At 44.0% G+C, this 18773-nt stretch overlaps 2 protein-coding genes across 4 annotated transcripts in view; one reads left to right on the top strand and one right to left on the bottom strand.

The window, feature by feature from the left end:
* wasf1 (WASP family member 1) overlaps positions 1 to 813 on the bottom strand; it is a 128027-nt gene extending 127214 nt beyond the window's left edge. The window contains exon 1 of one of the 3 annotated variants that reach the window (XM_078212335.1): positions 371 to 813. The gene's annotated coding sequence lies outside the window, so the exon portion shown is untranslated. Of the gene's footprint in view, positions 1 to 355 lie in introns of all 3 variants that reach the window. The other 2 variants (XM_078212336.1, XM_078212337.1) reach the window with 2 other exon arrangements.
* Positions 814 to 984: 171 nt separating this feature from the next.
* cdc40 (cell division cycle 40 homolog (S. cerevisiae)) overlaps positions 985 to 18773 on the top strand; it is a 133663-nt gene continuing 115874 nt past the window's right edge. The window contains exons 1-2 of the mRNA XM_078212365.1: positions 985 to 1413; positions 12563 to 12649. Of these exons, the coding sequence (XP_078068491.1) occupies positions 1225 to 1413; positions 12563 to 12649 (276 nt within the window). The 5' untranslated portion in view covers positions 985 to 1224. The remainder of the gene's footprint in view (positions 1414 to 12562; positions 12650 to 18773) is intronic.

Here is an 18773-nt window from a genome sequence, read left to right as displayed (position 1 = left end):
GCTCCTTTCCCTGCAGGATAACAGGCGCTGTGGCCGGTGGAGCTGAATGGTCGGTGTTAAGTGTGAGAGGCATTCAGGACTGAGAAGCTCAGGTAAATCCGAGCAGCTCATCTAGCCACCCATCATTACCTGCCCGGGGGGCCTCGGCAGCAACAACAGAGAAACGGAGGGGGGGGGGGGGGGGGGTGGTGGTGGAGGATAAGAAACGCCGAAAAATAAAAAAAGGGAAAGATGCAGGCTGGAATTTTTAAAAAAAAATGCGTCCCCGCACACCTTCTGCTAGGAGACAAAAAAATACACTGCAACAATAAATAAAATCCCCGACATTTCATTCACTGAGATTAAAATTACGTACCCCGTAAACTCTTACCAGCTCGAGCGGGTTTTATTGTGTGATTTTTGTTAAATAATCTTCCGAGAGAGAGAGAGAGAGATAGGGATGGAGGTATTTAATTTTAAAAAGGATTGGAACGCTGTTCAGTTGGAGAATAACGCCTTCATTGTCCGCGCTCGAGCCGCCGCCGTCTCCAGAGCTTCGCTCTAACCGGTCCGCTTTCACTGACGCCCCAAGTTTTCGCCGGTCTCGATAACAACACCGCCGCTCCGGCCGGAATGGCGCACATCAAGGGCACCGCACAGGGGACATCACACCGGCGGCGAGGCCACTCGCCCACTCTACCCGACCCCGCAAGCCGCTGCGTTTTCGGCTCCCAAATCGCAGACACCCACTGGCCTTTTCTAAGTTACTGATGGCGGCGGTTTGGTCCTCAGCCGAGACTATCCGGCCCCACGCAGCAGCGTCCACCCCCCCTCTCTCCTTGCGCGGAGAATCCCGATGGCACGGACCAAGGGTTGGAATGTGGGGGAGGGGAGGGCAGCGCACCGGCCTGTGACGTCACCTGATGGACGGGCCAGTGGACCAATAGAAAACAGAGGACCGGAGCGGCCGACACGCCCACTTTTTTCCTGGCCTGTCAATCAGGTGGTCGGGGGCGGGACTGTGGACCTGGCAGCCGCGTAGTAAATAATCATAACTGAAGCAAGTTTGACTGAAAGCCGACAGGGCGACACATTGGGAGAGCCAGCCGAGAGAAATGCTCTCGATTTAAAAGGGAGGACGCCGCGGCGAAGTCGATATCAGTCAGCCTGTTGACATCTGGCCCAGTTAAGTTGCCGATCTTCAAGGACGCCTTGTTGTTTGACTGACTTGTGCCGCCCTCCAAGATGTCGGCCATCGCGGCTCTGGCTTCCTACGGCAGCGGCAGCGAAAGCGGTGGCGACTCGGATGGGGAATGCGGAGAAGTTCCCAGCCAGGACGCCGTGGCTCACTTACACCCTCTCGACCCCGGCAAATCCATGTCACGCCTTCACGGCTCCCTGGCTTTGAACTCGGCGCCCGAGGTTGCTGTCAAGGTGGGTGTGGGGAGGCCTTGGCCAGGCCCAGCTGTGCACATGGGTTATAGTCTGTCGGCTATCATCTCACAAACACACTCTCCCTCTCTGACCCAGCTGGTGGACTTGTTAGAAAGGAAAAGCACTGGAGGCTGGTGTGTCCGTGCCAGACTGTTTTTAATGTCGTTATAATACTGGGCCAAGCATAACTAGGTGTCAAAAGTGGTTGGCCACAGTACAGAAAGAGAGGGGAACTGATCGAGGTATATAAACTTTTAAAAGGGATTGATGAAGTAAATGTAGACCAAATGTTTCATCTTATGAAGCCATCTCCAACAAGAGGTCACAAAGAGAACAAAGAACAATACAGCACAGGAACAGGCCCTTCGGCCCTCCAAGCCTGCGCCGCTCCCTGGTCCAAACTAGACCATTCTTTTGTATCCCTCCATTCCCACTCCATTCATGTGGCTATCTAGATAAGTCTTAAACGTTCCCAGTGTGTCCGCCTCCACCACCTTGCCCGGCAGCGCATTCCAGGCCCCCACCACCATCTGCGTAAAATACGTCCTTCTGATATCCGTGTTAAACCCCCCCCTCACCTTGAACCTATGAACCCTCATGAACGTCACCACCGACCTGGGAAAAAGCTTCCCAGTGTTCACCCTATCTATGCCTTTCATAATTTTATACACCTCTATTAGGTCACCCCTCATCCTCCGTCTTTCCAGTGAGAACAACCCCAGTTTACCCAATCTCTCCTCATAACTAAGCCCTTCCATACCAGGCAACATCCTGGTAAACCTCCTCTGTATTCTCTCTAAAGCCTCCACGTCCTTCCGGTAGTGTGGCGACCAGAACTGTGCGCAGTATTCCAAATGCGGCCGAACCAACGTTCTATACAACCGCAACATCAGACCCCAACTTTTATACTCTATGCCCCGTCCTATAAAGGCAAGCATGCCATATACCTTCTTCACTACCTTCTCCACCTGTGCCGTCACCTTCAAGGATCTGTGGACTTGCACACCCAGGTCCCTCTGCGTATCTACACCCTTTATGGTTCTGCCATTTTTAGTATAGCTCCCCCGTACGTTAGTTCTACCAAAATGCATCACTTCGCATTTATCTGGATTGAACTCCATCTGCCATTTCTTTGCCCAAATTTCCAGCCTATCTATATCCTTCTGTAGCCTCTGACAATGTTCCTCACTATCTGCAAGTCCAGCCATTTTCGTGTCGTCCGCAAACTTACTGATCACCCCAGTTACACCTTCTTCCAGATTGTTTATATAAATCACAAACAGCAGAGGTCCCAATACAGAGCCCTGCGGAACACCACTAGTCACAGGCATCCAGCCGGAAAAAGACCCTTCACAGCAATAGGTTGAGAGGCGGTAGATTTAAAACTGAGATGAGAAGGAACTACTACTTGCAGAGGGTGGTGAATTTGTGGGACTCGCTGCCCCATAGTGTGGTGGAGCCTGAATTGTTTCAAGAAGGAGATAGATATATTTCTAATTTAAAAAAAGGATATGGGGAACAAGTGGGGAGGTGGGTTTGAGATCAGGGAGAGATCAGACATCATAGAAACTAAAAGCAGGAGTAGGTCATTTGGCCTTTTGAGCCTGCTCCGCCATTCATTAGGATCATGGCTGATCATCAAATTCAAAAACCTGATCCCCCCTTTTCCCCATATCCCTTGATCCCTTTAGCCCCGAGAGCTATATCTCATTTCTTCTTGAAATCAGACATTTCCTCAAATGTCCTCATTTGACCTGGCCTCAACTGCATTCCGTGGTTGTGAATTCCACACGTTCACCACCCTCTGGGTGAAGAAATATTTCCTCACCTCAGTTCTAAAAGGTTTACCCCATATCATCAAACTATGAACCATAGTTCTGGACTCCCCCACCATTGGGAACATTCTTTCTGAATCTACCCTGGCTAAACCCTATTAGAATTTTTATACGTTTCTATGAGATTCCCCTCTCACTCTTCTAAACTCCAGTCAATATAATCCTAACCGACTTAGTCTCTCCTCATATGACAGACCTTGGCTGTACTCCCTCTATAGCAAGGACATCCCTCCTCAGATAAGGACACCAAAACTGCACACGATATTCCAGATGTGACCTAACCAACGCCCTATACAATTGCAACAAAACATCTATATTCTTATACTTAAATCCCCTCACTATGAAGACCAACATCCCTTTTGCTGCCTTTACTGCCTGCTGTACCTGTGCGCTTACTTTCAGCAACTGATGCATGAGGACTCCAAGGTCTCATTGAGCATCCACCTCTCTCAATTTACACCCATTCAAGTGATCTAATTGACTGGTGGAACAGGGTCGAAGGGCTGAATTTGCTTACTTCTGCTCCTAATTCCTATGCTCCTCAGAGACTATTTGACAAGTCATTGATAATGTGCTGATGTACCATTGAGGAACCAAGGTGACATATCTTTAGGGGACATTTGAAGCAGACCGTGGACTGTTGTTGCTCACTTGTTTCACTCCCGCAGAAGCAAGATCAGAGATGAGCTGTTAAGATGGCTCAGTCATAGAAGACAGAGGGTAGCAGTGGAAGGGTGCGTTGCTGAATGGGGGGCTGTGACAAGGGACGTTCTTCAAGGATCAGTGTTGGGACCCTTGCTGTTTGTAATATATATAAATGATTTGGAGGAAAATGTAACTGGTTTGATTAGTAAGTTTGCGGACGACACAAAGGTTGGTGGATTTATAGATAGCGATAAGGACCGTCAGAGGATACAGCAGGATAAAGATCAGTTGGAGACTTGGGCGGAGAGATGGCAGATGGAGTTTAATCTGGACAAATGTGAGGTAATGCATTTTGGAAGGTGTAATACAGATAGGAAATATACAGTAAATGGCAGAACCCTTAAGAGTATTGACAGGCAGAGGATCTGGGTGTACAAGTACACAGGTCACTGAAAGTGGCAACACAGGTGGAGAATGTAGTCAAGAAGGCAAACGGCATGCTTGCCTTCATCGGCCGGGGCACTGAGTTTAAAAATTGGCAAGTCGCGTTGCAGTTTTATAGAATCTTTGGAATATAATGTTCAATTCTGGTCGCCACACTACCAGAAGGATGCAGAGGCTTTGGAGAGGGAATAGAAAAGATTTACCAGGATGTTGCCTGGTATGGAGGGCATTAGCTATGAGGAGAGGTTGGAGAAACTTGGTTTGTTCTCACTGGAACAACAGATGTTGAGGGGCGACCTGATGGAAACTACAAGATTATGAGGGGCATGGACAGAGTGGATGGTCAGAAGCTTTTTCTCAGGGTGGAAGAGTCAATTACTAGGAGGCATAGGTTTAAAGGAGATGCACGAGGCAAATGTTTTACACAGAGGGTGGTGGGTGCCTGGAACTCGCTGCCAGGGGAGGTAGCGGAAGCAGATATGATAGTGACTTTTAAGGAGCGTCTTGACAAATACATGAATTGGATGGGAACAGAGGGATATGGTCCCTGGAAGTGTAGGGGGTTTTAGTTCAGTCGGGCAGCATGGTCGGTGCAGGCTTCGAGGGCCGAAGGGCCTGTTCCTGTGCTTTAATTTTCTTTGTTCTTTATATGTAGATGGATCATTTAGCCTACTTTGGAAATTAGTGAAATGACAGTTGATTATGTTATTAGATTTTAGTTTACCCTTGAAAATCTGTGAAAGGAAATTTGTTTTGTACTCTTTCTGACCTCCCCAACACACAGACACATTCATTTTGATTAGCTCAGTGATATTTGCAGCATGGCTTTTGGAAAAATTTAATGGAATCAATGCTTTTGGTGTTTGGATTAATCTTTGTTTCTCTATCATCTGTGGATTACTTTAATATCAGATTTCCACATTTTAAATAAACTTTCACAACTGACTGGGAATAATGAAGTCAAGCTTGGTTGAGTGACTATGAGTGAGATTGCAAAGTGAAAGTGAACTAGGACTATTAGACAACTTCATTGTCCTCTTAGAAACTGGATGGTAGTATTGACACTTCAAATCCGGTAGAATTGTCTGTCATCTGTGCCACCTGATTCAGTCAAGGGAAGGATGGATTTTTGAGGAATGATGTGAAGATGATGATAGAGGGTTGGGGAAGGCAACAGTTGGGAGCAGTAGCCTAGCAGTAGCAGTATACTGTTAGTTACATCTACAGGAACCAATTGACATGTTTATGATTAATTTAAAATGTGTATGTTTAAAATATGTATGTTGAATCTGAATCCCTCTTTATTTAATTTCCTTGTTCTTTAAGATTCACCACTCAAACCACTGAAGTTGGAAGCAGTACTTGACCTGGTTTTGGCTATTTGGGCCAAACAAATAGGTGACCTAAAAGTAGGGCAACATTTGGGAAGCAATGACCACAATAAAATTAGGTACTGTATAGAAATATAAAGGATAAATTAAAAAGTCATGGATAAGGCTGGTGTGGAAAAGAGGAAGCGGTCAGATTAAATGGAAGGGAATATCGACAAATACAGCTGTGAATCAGCAATGGGAAATTGGTGAAGGTTAAGCAGCATTCAGTAAGGAAAAAGATGAGTTTATTAAAGAATGCGTTTTATATCCTAATAGAGGAGTCACATCAGTTTCTTTTGAAATAGTATATTTCCAGATATAAAGACTAGCATAACTAAAGAATATCTATAATATGAAAGCCATAAAGAGCTAATTAGATGATGGGGAGACAATGATGTAGTGGTATTGTCACTGGACTAGTAATCCCCTCCTTTCCTTCTCTATGTATAGAGTGTCGGAAACAATACTTTTCACTGTATACCAATACATGTGACAATAAATCAAATCAATCCAGGGACCCAGGTTTGAATCCCACCATGGCAGATGATGTAATTTGATTTCAGTAAAAATCTGGAATTAAAAGTCTAACAATAACTTTGAAACCATTGTTGATTGATGTAAATCTAACCTGTTCGGCAATGTCCCAAGAAACTCTGCCATCCTTACCTGCTCTGGCCTACAAGGTGATTTCCGAGTCGACTCTTAACTGCCCTCTGAAATGGCCGCGCTACTAAAGTCAGTTCAAAGGCAATTCAGTTTGGGTAATAAATGTTGGCTCAGCCAGTGACATTCACATCACATGAATGAATTAAAAAAAGCACAAACCAAAATCGATTATGAGAGAAAATTGGTTCCACCCTGGGATCTAAAATTAAAGTTTATTTATTAGTGTCACAAGTAGGCTTGCATTAACACTGCATCCCCTAATCGTCACACTTTGGTACCTGTTCGGGTACACTGAGGGAGAATTTAGCATAGCCAATGCACATAACTGGCATGTCTTTCGGACTATGGGAAGAAACTGGAGCACCCGGTGGAAATCCATGCAGATTGGGGAGAACGTGCAGACTCCGCACAGACAGTGACCCAGGCCGGGATTCGAACCTGGGTCTCTGGTGCTGTGAGGCAGCAGTGCTAACCACTGTGCCGCCATGTCACCCCAGCTAAGTGCCTACAGGTTAATAGGATAAATGTGCGATACAAAATAAAATATACCATGCCGCCCATCTGGTTTGTCCAGTAGTAACTTCAGCTGGGATCACAACAAAATTAACCGATACTTGGTAGAACAGAACTCGAGTAATGCTGAAAAGAGAGATGTTGCTGAAGCTTTTCATCTTGCACTTATCAGCTTAAATGCAAGAACGCCAAATTTCAAGCAATCATAATGATTTAAAATATAGGAGAAAAGGGTGCAGTTGGTTGTCAGGTTGACTCTGGCTGAGGCATTGCCATGGTGAAAGCAACAGAAAAACTATAGGGCTCACAAGCTCCTAGGTAATTTAAGAAAGATACATCACATTGTGATTCTGCGATTGGGCAGCTCTTGCCAAACAATCCTGAGTGTGCTCAGAGCTGCACTAACAACCAATTTAAGTTGATCAGTTGATCTTGTAACTTGGCTCATTTATGCTTATTAGAAGCAACATGGATTCTTTTACAAGGATCCATTCTCTGAAAACAGAAGAAAAATGTTCAAGCCTAGTTTTTTTTTAAATTGCCTGGGAGCTTGGGGAACCTATCGTTCCCTGTTGCTTTCTTCATGGCAACTTGCAAACCAATCACCAATCAACCTTTTCTCCTGTAGTCTAAATTAATGTGAATGTTTAAGGTTAGGCATTCTTGAGTTTGTTATAAAAAGTTCAAGATGAAAAGCTTTGCTGATATATTTCTCTTTTCAGCAATATTCAAGTGGACAGCACAGCTGCCTCACGGCCTTGGGTCATTGTCTGTGTGGAGTTTGCACGTTCCCCCCGTGTCTGTGTGGGTTTCCTCCAGATGCTCCGGTTTCCTCCCACACTCCTAAGATGTGTGGCTTAGATTGATTGGCCATGCTAACTTGTCCCTTAGTGTTAGGGGGACTACAGGGTAAATGCGTGGGGTTACAGGATGGGCTCTGGGTGGATTTGTTGTCAGTGCTCAATGGGCTGAATGGACTCCTTCTGGACTGTAGGTATTCTGTGCTAACAGGCAACTGTTATAAACAGTTTTGAGCATTTAAAATGGGAAGGAAGGCGGGCGGCAGGTTGACACAGTGGTTGGCATTGCTGCCTCACTGCGCTAGGGACCCAGGTTCAATTCAGGCCTCGGGTCACTGTCTGCGTGGGTTTTCTCCGGGTGCTCCGGTTTCCTCCCACAGTCCACAGATTGGCCATGCTAAATTGACCCTAGTGTCAGGGGGATTAGCAGGGTAAATGTATGGGGTTACGGGTATAGGGTCTGGGTGGGATTGTGCTCAGTACAAACTCGATGGGCTGAACAGCCTCCTTCTATACTGTAGTGATTCTATGATATAAAGCAGAAATGAGGATTTGTGTTGTTAAGAGAGAGGATGAATTATTTTAAAACTAGAATTGAGAAGGTTTAAGAATTATAACAGATGATAGTTTTCACTGGAGGAAAAATTGGTTAAGACTTTAACTTTCAGGGGGGTTTAAACTAATTTGTTGGGGGAGTGGGAAAAGGAGTTGTAGTCCAGAAGTCAGTGTTGAGGGTGGTGAGGTATTGGGGAAGGTATCAGGGTCAAGGGTGGGTACCGGTAGACAGGAAGGTGGGTTGAAGTGTGTCTACTTCAATGCAAGGAGCATCTGGAACAAGGTAGATGAACTTGGGGCGTGGATTGGTACTTGGGGCTACGATGTTGTGGCCATTACGGAGACGTGGGTAGAACAAGGACAGGAATGGTTGTTGGACGTTCCGGGGTATAGATGTTTCAGTAAGTGTAGGGAAGCTGGTAAAAGATGTGGAGGAGTAGCATTGTTAATCAAGGATAGTTTAACGGCTGCGGAAAGGCACTTCGAGGGGGGTCTGCACACTGAGGTAATATGGGCTGAGGTTAGAAATAGGAAAGGAGCGGTCACGCTGTTAGGAGTTTACTATAGGCCCCCAAATAGTAATAGAGATGTGGAGGAAGAAATTGCTAAGCAGATTATGGATATGTGTGGGGGTCACAGGGTAGTTGTCATGGGGGACTTTAACTTTCCAAATATTGATTGGAACCTTTGTAGGTCAAATAGTTCGGATGGGGCAGTTTTTGTGCAGTGTGTGCAGGAGGGTTTCCTGACACAATATGTGGATAGGCCGACAAGAGGTGAGGCCACATTGGATTTGGTACTGGGAAATGAACCGGACCAAGTGTTAGATTTGGTTGTGGGAGAGCACTTTGGAGATAGTGACCACAATTCGGTGTCTTTTGTTATTGCAATGGAGAGGGATAGGGCCGTACGGCAGGGCAAGGTTTACAATTGGGGGAGAGGTAATTATGATGCGATTAGGCAAGAATTAGGGGGCATAAGTTGGGAACAGAAACTGTCAGGGAAAGGCACTAATGAAAAGTGGAACTTTTTCAAGGAACAAATACTGGATGTCCTTGATAGGTATGTCCCTGTCAGGCAGGGAGGAAATGGCCGAGTGAGGGAACCATGGTTCATGAAAGAGGTGGAATGTCTCGTGAAAAGGAAGAGGGAAGCTTATGTAGGGATGAGGAAACAAGGTTCAGATGGCTCGATTGAGGGTTACAAGTTAGCAAGGAATGAGCTGAAGAAGGGGCTTAGGAGAGCTAGGAGGGGACACGAGAAGTCCTTGGCGGGTCGGATCAAGGAAAACCCCAAGGCTTTTTACTCTTATGTGAGGAATAAAAGAATGACCAGGGTGAGGTTAGGGCCGGTCAAGGACAGTAGTGGGAACTTGTGTATGGAGTCAGTAGAGATAGGCGAGGTGATGAATGAATACTTTTCTTCAGTGTTCACCAAGGAGAGGGGCCATGTTTTTGAGGAAGAGAAGGTGTTACAGGCTAATAGGCTGGAGGAAATAGATGTTCGGAAGGAGGATGTCCTGGCAGTTTTGAATAAACTGAAGGTCGATAAGTCCTCTGGGCCTGATGAAATATATCCTAGGATTCTTTGGGAGGCAAGGGATGAGATTGCAGAGCCTTTGGCTTTGATCTTTGGGTCCTCACTGTCCACGGGGATGGTGCCAGAGGACTGAAGAATGGCGAATGTTGTTCCTCTGTTTAAGAAAGGGAATAGAAATGACCCTGGTAATTATAGACCGGTTAGTCTTACTTCGGTGGTTGGTAAATTGATGGAAAAGGTCCTTAGGGATGGGATTTACGACCATTTAGAAAGATGCAGATTAATCCGGGATAGTCAGCACGGATTCGTGAAGGGCAAGTCGTGCCTCACAAATTTGATTGAATTTTTTGAGGAGGTAACTGAGTGTGTTGATGAAGGTAGGGCAGTTGATGTCATATACATGGATTTTAGTAAGGCGTTTGATAAGGTCCCCCATGGTCGGCTTATGATGAAAGTGAGGAGGTGTGGGATAGAGGGAAAGTTGGCCGATTGGATAGGTAACTGGCTGTCTGATCGAAGACAGGGAGTGGTGGTGGATGGAAAATTTTCGGACTGGAGGCAGGTTGCTAGCGGAGTGCCACAGGGATCAGTGCTTGGTCCTCTGCTCTTTGTGATTTTTATTAATGACTTAGAGGAGGGGGCTGAAGGGTGGATCAGTAAATTTGCTGATGACACCAAGATTGGTGGAGTAGTGGATGAGGTGGAGGGGTGTTGTAGGCTGCAAAGAGACATAGATAGGATGCAAAGCTGGGCTGAAAAATGACAAATGGAGTTTAACCCTGATAAATGTGAGGTGATTCATTTTGGTAGGACTAATTTAAATGTGGATTACAGGGTCAAAGGTAGGGTTCTGAAGACTGTGGAGGAACAGAGAGATCTTGGGGTCCATATCCACAGATCTCTGAAGGTTGCCACTCAAGTGGATAGAGCTGTGAAGAAGGCCTATAGTGTGTCAGCTTTTATTAACAGGGGGTTGGAGTTTAAGAGCCGTGGGGTTATGCTGCAACTGTACAGGACCTTGGTGAGACCACATTTGGAATATTGTGTGCAGTTCTGGTCACCTCACTATAAGAAGGATGTGGAAGCGCTGGAAAGAGTGCAGAGGAGATTTACCAGGATGCTGCCTGGTTTGGAGGGTAGGTCTTATGAGGAAAGGTTGAGGGAGCTAGGGCTGTTCTCTCTGGAGCGGAGGAGGCTGAGGGGAGACTTAATAGAGGTTTATAAAATGATGAAGGGGATAGATAGAGTGAATGTTCAAAGACTATTTCCTCGGGTGGATGGAGCTATTACAGGGGGGCATAACTATAGGGTTCGTGGTGGGAGATATAGGAAGGATATCAGAAGTAGGTTCTTTACGCAGAGAGTGGTTGGGGTGTGGAATGGACTGCCTGCAGTGATAGTGGAGTCAGACACTTTAGGAACATTTAAGCGGTTATTAGATAGGCACATGGAGCACACCAGGATGATAGGGAGTGGGATAGCTTGATCTTGGTTTCAGATAAAGCTCGGCACAACATCGTGGGCCGAAGGGCCTGTTCTGTGCTGTACTGTTCTATGTTCTATAAGCCATAAATTTTAAAGTTTATTTAACAGTGTCACAAGTCCATTTAAATTAACACTGCAATGAAGTTACTGTGAAAGTCCCCTAGTCACCACACTCCGGCATCTGTTCTGGTATCCTGAGGGAGAATTTAGCATGGCCAATGCACCTAACTATACATTTTTTGGACTGTGGGAGGAAACCGGAGGACCCGGAGGAAACCCACGCAGACACGGGGAGAATGTACAGACTCCGCAAAGATAATGACCCAATCCAATTTAAGACAATTACAAAATATTTTTAAAGACTTATAAAAAAAATGATTTACATTGTAAGAACTTGCATCATACAGTGCCGTTCCTGTCTTCAGAACTGACCTAAGGCTATTTATCGGCAATGAATTACTTTTGAATACTGATGCATGTAGGAAACGGAGCAGACGTTGCAAGGTCTCACAAACAGTAATATCATCATCTGTTTCCGTAATGTTGGTTAAGGGATAAATATTAGCCAAGGCTCTGGAGAGAACTCTCTTGATCTTCTTCAAACTAGTGCATGGGCTCTCCTACACCTACCTGAGACATGGATATAAGATGAGAAGAGTTCGTTTTTCATTAAAAAATGATGCTCCCTCAGTAGTACACGGTGCGTTGCTTGAGATTTTGATTTCAGGACTCTCAAAGTCGTACCCTTCTGCCTTAGAAGGGAGAATGCTACCAACTGATCCATAACTTAGCATGGAATATTAGAATGTGGCATTTTCTGTTCCAAACTCATGTTGAAGTAGAGTCAATAATGTTTTTTAAAGTAATGGAGCGTATGTGTAGAATAAATTGTGGTTTTGGATTAGACTTTCTTTCTAAGATGGCAAATGCATCAGTACCTTCTTGAGGAGATGAATGACCCGTTTCAATGCTGTAACATTCTATGAATTTAATTTCTTTTTCTCCATTAATATGTTGCACATGCCTACACTTGCTGCTGGTGTCTGGTAAATGTCCAATGTAGTGGAGTGTGTTTTCAGTGAAGCATCATCAGAGAAATTGAGGCAAGCTTCGGGTTCCAGAGTATTCTAATTTCCTATCTTACCTAGCTTCCCTGCACCCAATTCAAAATGTGAGCCAAAAGTCTTCTATTTTTCTGCTTTTAAAATTGAGTCTTGAGGTGATCATCGTGATGGCACTTTTTCTACTGCAACCATGCAGAACCATTCTAAATCCTGTGGTTCTTTACTTCTAGGAAGATGTGGAAACAGGGGTTCATCTTGATCCATTGCTGAAGGAAGTTATGTTCAATCCATCATATGAAACTATGTTTGCACCAGAGGTAAGAGTTCTTGGATACTTATTTTGAAGCTTCTTGAATTCTGTCTGTATGTAATTGCATTGTATTCAGCATTGACTCTTTGAGTATAACTCAGGTGTTGCCAGAAAATAAACTTTCATATCAAATTTTTGTGTTAGTAAAGTTAGGTTGATGGAGTTTTTTGAGGAAGTGATGAAAGATGATTGATGAGGGTAGGGCAGTGGATGTTGTCTACATGGACTCATTAAGGCCTTTGACAAGGTCGCTCATGACAAACTGGTGCAGAAGGTGAAGTTGCATGGGATCAGAGGTGAGCTAGCAAGATGGATACAGAACTGGCTTGGTCATAGAAGACAAAGGGTAGCAGTGGAAGGATGCGTTTCTGAATGGAGGGCTATGACTAGTGGCGTTCCTCAGGGATCAGTGCTGGGACCTTTGCTGTTTGTAATATATAAAAATGATTTGGAGGAAAATGTAACTGGTTTGATTCGTAAGTTTGCAGTCGACACAAAGGTTGGTGGAATTGCAGATAGCGATGAGGACCATCAGGGAGGATACAGCAGGATATAGATCGATTGGAGACTTGGGCGGAGAGATGGCAGATGGAGTTTAATCCGAACAAATGTGAGGTAATGTATTTAGGAAGGTTGAATACAGATAGGAAATATACAGTAAATGGCAGAACCCTTAAGACTATTGATAGACAAAGGGATCTGGGTGTACAGGTACAAGAGGTCACTGAAAGTGACAACGCAGGTGGGAAAGGTAGTCAAGCAGGCATACGGCATGCTTGCCTTCATTGGCCAGGGCATTGAGTTTAAAAATTGGCAAGTCATGTTGCAGCTTTATAGAACCTTAGTTAGGCCGCACTTGGAATATAGTGTTCAATTCTGGTTGCCACACCACCAGAAGGATGTGGAGACTTTAGAGAGGGTACAGAAAAGATTTACCAGGATGTTGCCTGGTATGGAGGGCATTAGCTATAAGGAGAGGTTGGAGAAACTTGGTTTGTTCTCATTGGAACGACAGAGGTTGAGGGGCGACCTGATAGCAGTCTACAAGATTATGAGGAGCATGGATAGAGTGGATAGTCAGAAGCTTTTTCCCAGGTTGGAAGGTTTAAGGTGGGAGGGGCAAGGTTTAAAGGACATGCATGAGGCAAGTTTTTTACACGGAGGGTGGTGGGTGCCTGGAACTCACTGCTGGGGGAGGTAGTGGAAGCAGGTACAGCAGAGACTTTTAAGGGGCGTCTTGACAAATACATGAATAGGATGGGAATGGAGGGTTATGGTCCCCGGAAGGGTATGGGGTTTTAGTTTATTCGAGCAGCATGGTCGGCACAGGCTTGGAGGCCAAAAGGCCTGTTCCTGTGTTGTAATTTTCTTTGTTCTTTGTTCTTGCGGGTTGTGAAACTCGAAAAAGTTATGCATTGACATGACTTGCAAAATATTGTGGTGCACATGTAGTTTTTGTGAGCTGTGCCTGCCCACACATCCCCTCCATGCACAATAACATGTCCTTCCATTGTCCCATTTGCCTAGCGCCTCCTTAGCTGATTCCACACTTAAAGATCTGATCGTAGCCCAAGCATCTCCATTTATGACTTACTTTCCTTATCCTGCACCATGGCCTCCAGAGGTCTGCAACTGTCTATCTTTGGGCTCTTCCTTTTCCTTTTGATCAGATAACAGAAGAGGGTGGATGAGGACATTGCAGTTGATGTGTATATGGACTTTCAAATGGTGTTTTACAAAATTTTTTAAAATTCATTTACAGGATGTGGATGTAGCTGGCTCTGATGTATTGCCCACCCCTGGTACCAATGAGCAGGTGGTGGTGAGCTACCTTCTTGAGCCGCTGCAGTCCCTGAGGTGTAGGTACACTCACAGTGCTGTTAAGAAGGGGATTCCAGGATTTTGACGTAGAAACAGTGAAGGAATGGCAATATAGTTCCAAGTTAGGATGATATGTGGCTTGAAGGGGAACTTGCAGGTGATGGTGTTCCCATTCATCTGTTGCCCTTCTAGGTGGTAGAGCTTGCAGGTTTGGAAGGTGCTGTCGAAGGAGTTTTGGCGAGTTTCTAATTGTAGATTGTATACACTGCTGCCACTGTGTGTTGGTGGTGGAGGGACTGATTATTTAAGATGGTGGATGGAGTGTCAGTCAATCAGGCCCCTTTGTCCTGGATGGTGTTTTACAAGAGTGGGGTTTGGAAATACTTGCGTGGAAGTCAGAGCTGAGACCAGATGGCTCAAGTGTGGCAAATATCTGGGGGATTTGATGAGAAATCCACAGTAGCTGTTTTGGGTGGCATCTTTATGAATCCGTGTACACCTGTAAAGATATAGGAGGGGTGAAGGAGTAGTATGTTATAGCTAATTTTTGTTTAAAAAATGTTTTATTCTTTTGTTAAAAGTTAATCTGCAGTCCTGGACCTCTGTTCATTCACCTCTCTCTTAAAAAAAATAAAAGTCACGATCTCTCAAGCTAGGATTCTGTTTGGGAATCTAACTGTCCAGTCGTAACATCAGCCAGGATTGTAACAGTTTCAGAAAGCAAGTAGATAAATACTCGACGTGGGGATATGGGGAAAGAGCATGGAAGTGGGACAAAGTGTTTAAGTTTATTTATTAGTGTCACAAGTAGGCTTACATTAACACCGCAATGAAGTTACTGTGAAAATCCCCTCATGGAAGTGGATTGCTCTTCGAAAGAGTTAATGCAGACTTGATGGACCAAGGTCCCCTTTTGTGATGTACTGTTTTGTGTTTTTGTCTGCATGTTGCCCATTGACAACATCATCCACAAACATGCCAGATTTCACGTAAATGTTGATGTCACCCCACTAACTTCCAAAATCCATCCATCTTTTCGATGTTACTTATCTGATATGTGGTCTTTGAGCCACAATTTCCACAGTTAAACATTAGAAAAACTACCGCCATTGGGTGGGATTTTCTCGCCGTTCCCACCAGCGGGATCTTCCTGGTGCCACCAACGGTGACCCCGGCAGCAGAGAGAAATCCCGTGTCCGTGCCTTTAGTCTCCTCCCATCCCACACTTTGGAATTCCCTCTTTAGACTCTCCTGTCATTTTAAGATCCTCCCGAAATCCCACCTCTTTGTCCAGGCTCTTGGCCATTGTTCAGGAGAGCTTATTTTGTTGGCATGATCTTAATTTTTGAATATGCTCCATGAGGCATGTTGGGAAACTTTTCTATGCTTAAGGTGCTGTAAGGATTTAAGTTGTTGCAGGATAAAACCATTGATATACAATTAATGTTTTAATATTTTTGATGAAATCTATATTTGGAAAAAAGTTATTCTACAGGCATCTAAGAATTAGCCGGATTCAGTTCATCAGCCCCAAAGTCTAACTTGTGATTTTCTATTTTCTTCAGTGTTTTCATCTGCTTTGTTTATGCTTTTTTTAGTAGCATAGCTTTCTCTGCTCTACATGGGGTAAGCTTGCTCAGTGTGATGCTCCTAATAGTGACAGCACTTATATGCCCTCTTCAGTAAGTGTGCAACTGCAATTTAATGTTATGGAGTTTGTTCACTTAGGATAATGAGAACTGATGACATTCATTATATAATCATAAACGAAAACCATAGAATCCCTACAGTGCAGAACCATAGAATCTCAACATTGCAGAAGGAAGCCATTCAGCCCATCGAGTCTGCACTGACTCTCCGAAAGAAAATGTTACCCAGGCCCGCCCTACCCCCATAAATCCACATATTTACTATGGCCATTCCATCTAACCTACACATCTTTGGACCGTGGGAGGAAACCGGAGCATCCAGAGGAAACTTACGCATACATGGGGAGAACATGCAAACACCACACGGTCACCCAAGGCCAGAATTGAATCTGGCTCCCAGGCACTGTGAGGCAGCAGTGCTAACCACTGTCTGAAAGCTGGATTTCTCATTGCAAGAGTTACGTGGGAACATACAAATAAAGAACAGGTGTAAGCCACTTGACTCCTTCAGCCTGCTTTCTCATCCAGTAAGATGGTAGCTGATCTGTTTGTAACCTCTCGCTTAACCAGGTAACATCCTCTTGTTTATCAAGAATCTATGTACTTCTGCCTTAAAAATATTCAGAGACTCTGCTTCCACTGCATTTTAAGGAAGGGAGTTCCAAAGACTCAGGACCCTCTGAGAGAAGAGATTTCTCCTCATCTCTGTCTTAAATGGGTGACCTCTTATTTTTAAACAGTAACCCCCCGTTCTAGATTTTCCTAGAAGAGGGAACATCTTCCCCACATCCATCCTGTCAAGACTCTTCAGGATCTTATATGCTTCAATCAAGTTGCCTCATTTATACTCCAGTGGATACAAGCCTAGCCTGTCCAACCTTTCCTCGTAAGAAACCCACTCTTTCCTGGTATTAGTTGAACAAACTTTCCCTGAACTGCTTTTAACACATTTATATCCTTAAATAAGGAGACAAGTACTGTACACAGTACCTCAGATGTAGTCTCGCCAATGTCCTGTACAACCGAACCATAACCTTCCTACTTCTATATTAAATTCCCCTTGCAATAAACAATAGTTTATAGTTAATGGAACACATGTTTTTAATGAAAACTGTAAATTCATAAAAAGGTATCTTGGTTTCCGAGGCATTCATCCGATCAATAGAAATATATTTTGTATTGAGCTTGCACTTCCCCATGTCTGGAATACACAATTGGAGTGTACAGAATAAAGCAAAGCATGATGTTGTGTTTCTGACATACACATTGGTCTGATTCAAGTGGTGATTTACAATGTATCTGGTTTGTACAGCAAAAATGAAACAATTTTCATGCATTTACAGTATTTTGGTTTTGTGCATTGTTTATGATGTATGTTGCTTGATTTGATTTATGTTTCCATCAGGCAGTTTTTAAAATGAGGAATGGTACAGTAGTATGACTATATTCTTTGTACAGTGGCAACAATGGAAACTGGTCTGCGCTCTTTGAAATGAATTTAGTGCTGTCTTATTGAACCATGTAGGAGTCAGTGAGTTGTGTACAAGGAGGGTTCTCTGGGTGAGGCAATGGAAATATCCATATGAATACTTTTTCTTTCAAACAATGAAATCCTTAATTTTTAAGTAATTTACATAACTGATGAGCATTGGTGTGAATTTCATATTAATGGACAATCCTGATTGTTATGTGTATGTATAACTAACATTGAAAATCTTGTCTGAAGAAAAGGTTGCTCTAAATTAATTGATATTGAATTAGTGTTCGTGATATAAATATACTTCCGAAGGTATATCTAGTGCTGTGCAGGAGGATTTAAAGTATTTTGACAGGGTTTAGGGAAGCCAGCATGAGGCATCAGATAGGAGAAGCAAGACACATAGAGAACTAGCAGAAACAAACAGCATTACTATAAAAAGTAGTCTAGAAAGAGGAGGAAACAAACAGGATAGAATGCAAAGCAAGGTGGGAGTGCGGGCGGTTGTTGACGTGCATATACATAAATGCATTGAGCTTGATAATGTTACGGAGCAGCAGGCACAAGTTGCCACATGGAGTTAAAGGAGACTTAGTCAAACAAGGGCAAGATTGGGAACAAGACATTCCTGGTTACAATGTATTCAGGAGGTAAATAGAAAGGAAAAATGAGAGGGAAGGTGGCATGTGGCAGTTTTGATCAAATATACTGTTACAGCCTTAGAAAGGGAAGATACACTAGAAGGTTCAAAGACAGAATCTATTAGGTTTGAATTAAGGAGCTGAAGAAAAGCTGTTACACTGCTGGGTGTTTACTATAGATCACTTAATAGAGGATAGCAGTTGAAGGAACAAATCTGCAAAAAATTTCAGAAAGGAACAGTGGAGTAGTGACAATCAAATACATCAGTTATCTTAATGTAAATAAACAGGAAGAAAGAGGCACATGATAAATGTCAGGTTTATACAATAGAGGACCAAGCAGAGTACAGAAAATACAGGGGAATGCTGAAAAACATAAGGTGAACAGAAGGAGAGTGAATAAGAAATGCCTTAGTTAAAAAGACCACAGTTTTACAAACATACAAAGAGCAAACTGATGGGGAAAGAAAGGATGGGGCCAGTTTGGTATCAAAAGGTAATCTTGTGGCGCAGAGGGTATAACTGAACCAAAAGTAAGTACTT

Source organism: Mustelus asterias, chromosome 5 (genome assembly GCF_964213995.1).
Source record: "Mustelus asterias chromosome 5, sMusAst1.hap1.1, whole genome shotgun sequence".
NCBI classification, from domain to species: Eukaryota; Metazoa; Chordata; class Chondrichthyes; order Carcharhiniformes; family Triakidae; genus Mustelus; species Mustelus asterias.
Note: the sequence above shows the minus strand (reverse complement) of the source record. Positions and strands in the feature narration are given on the sequence as shown.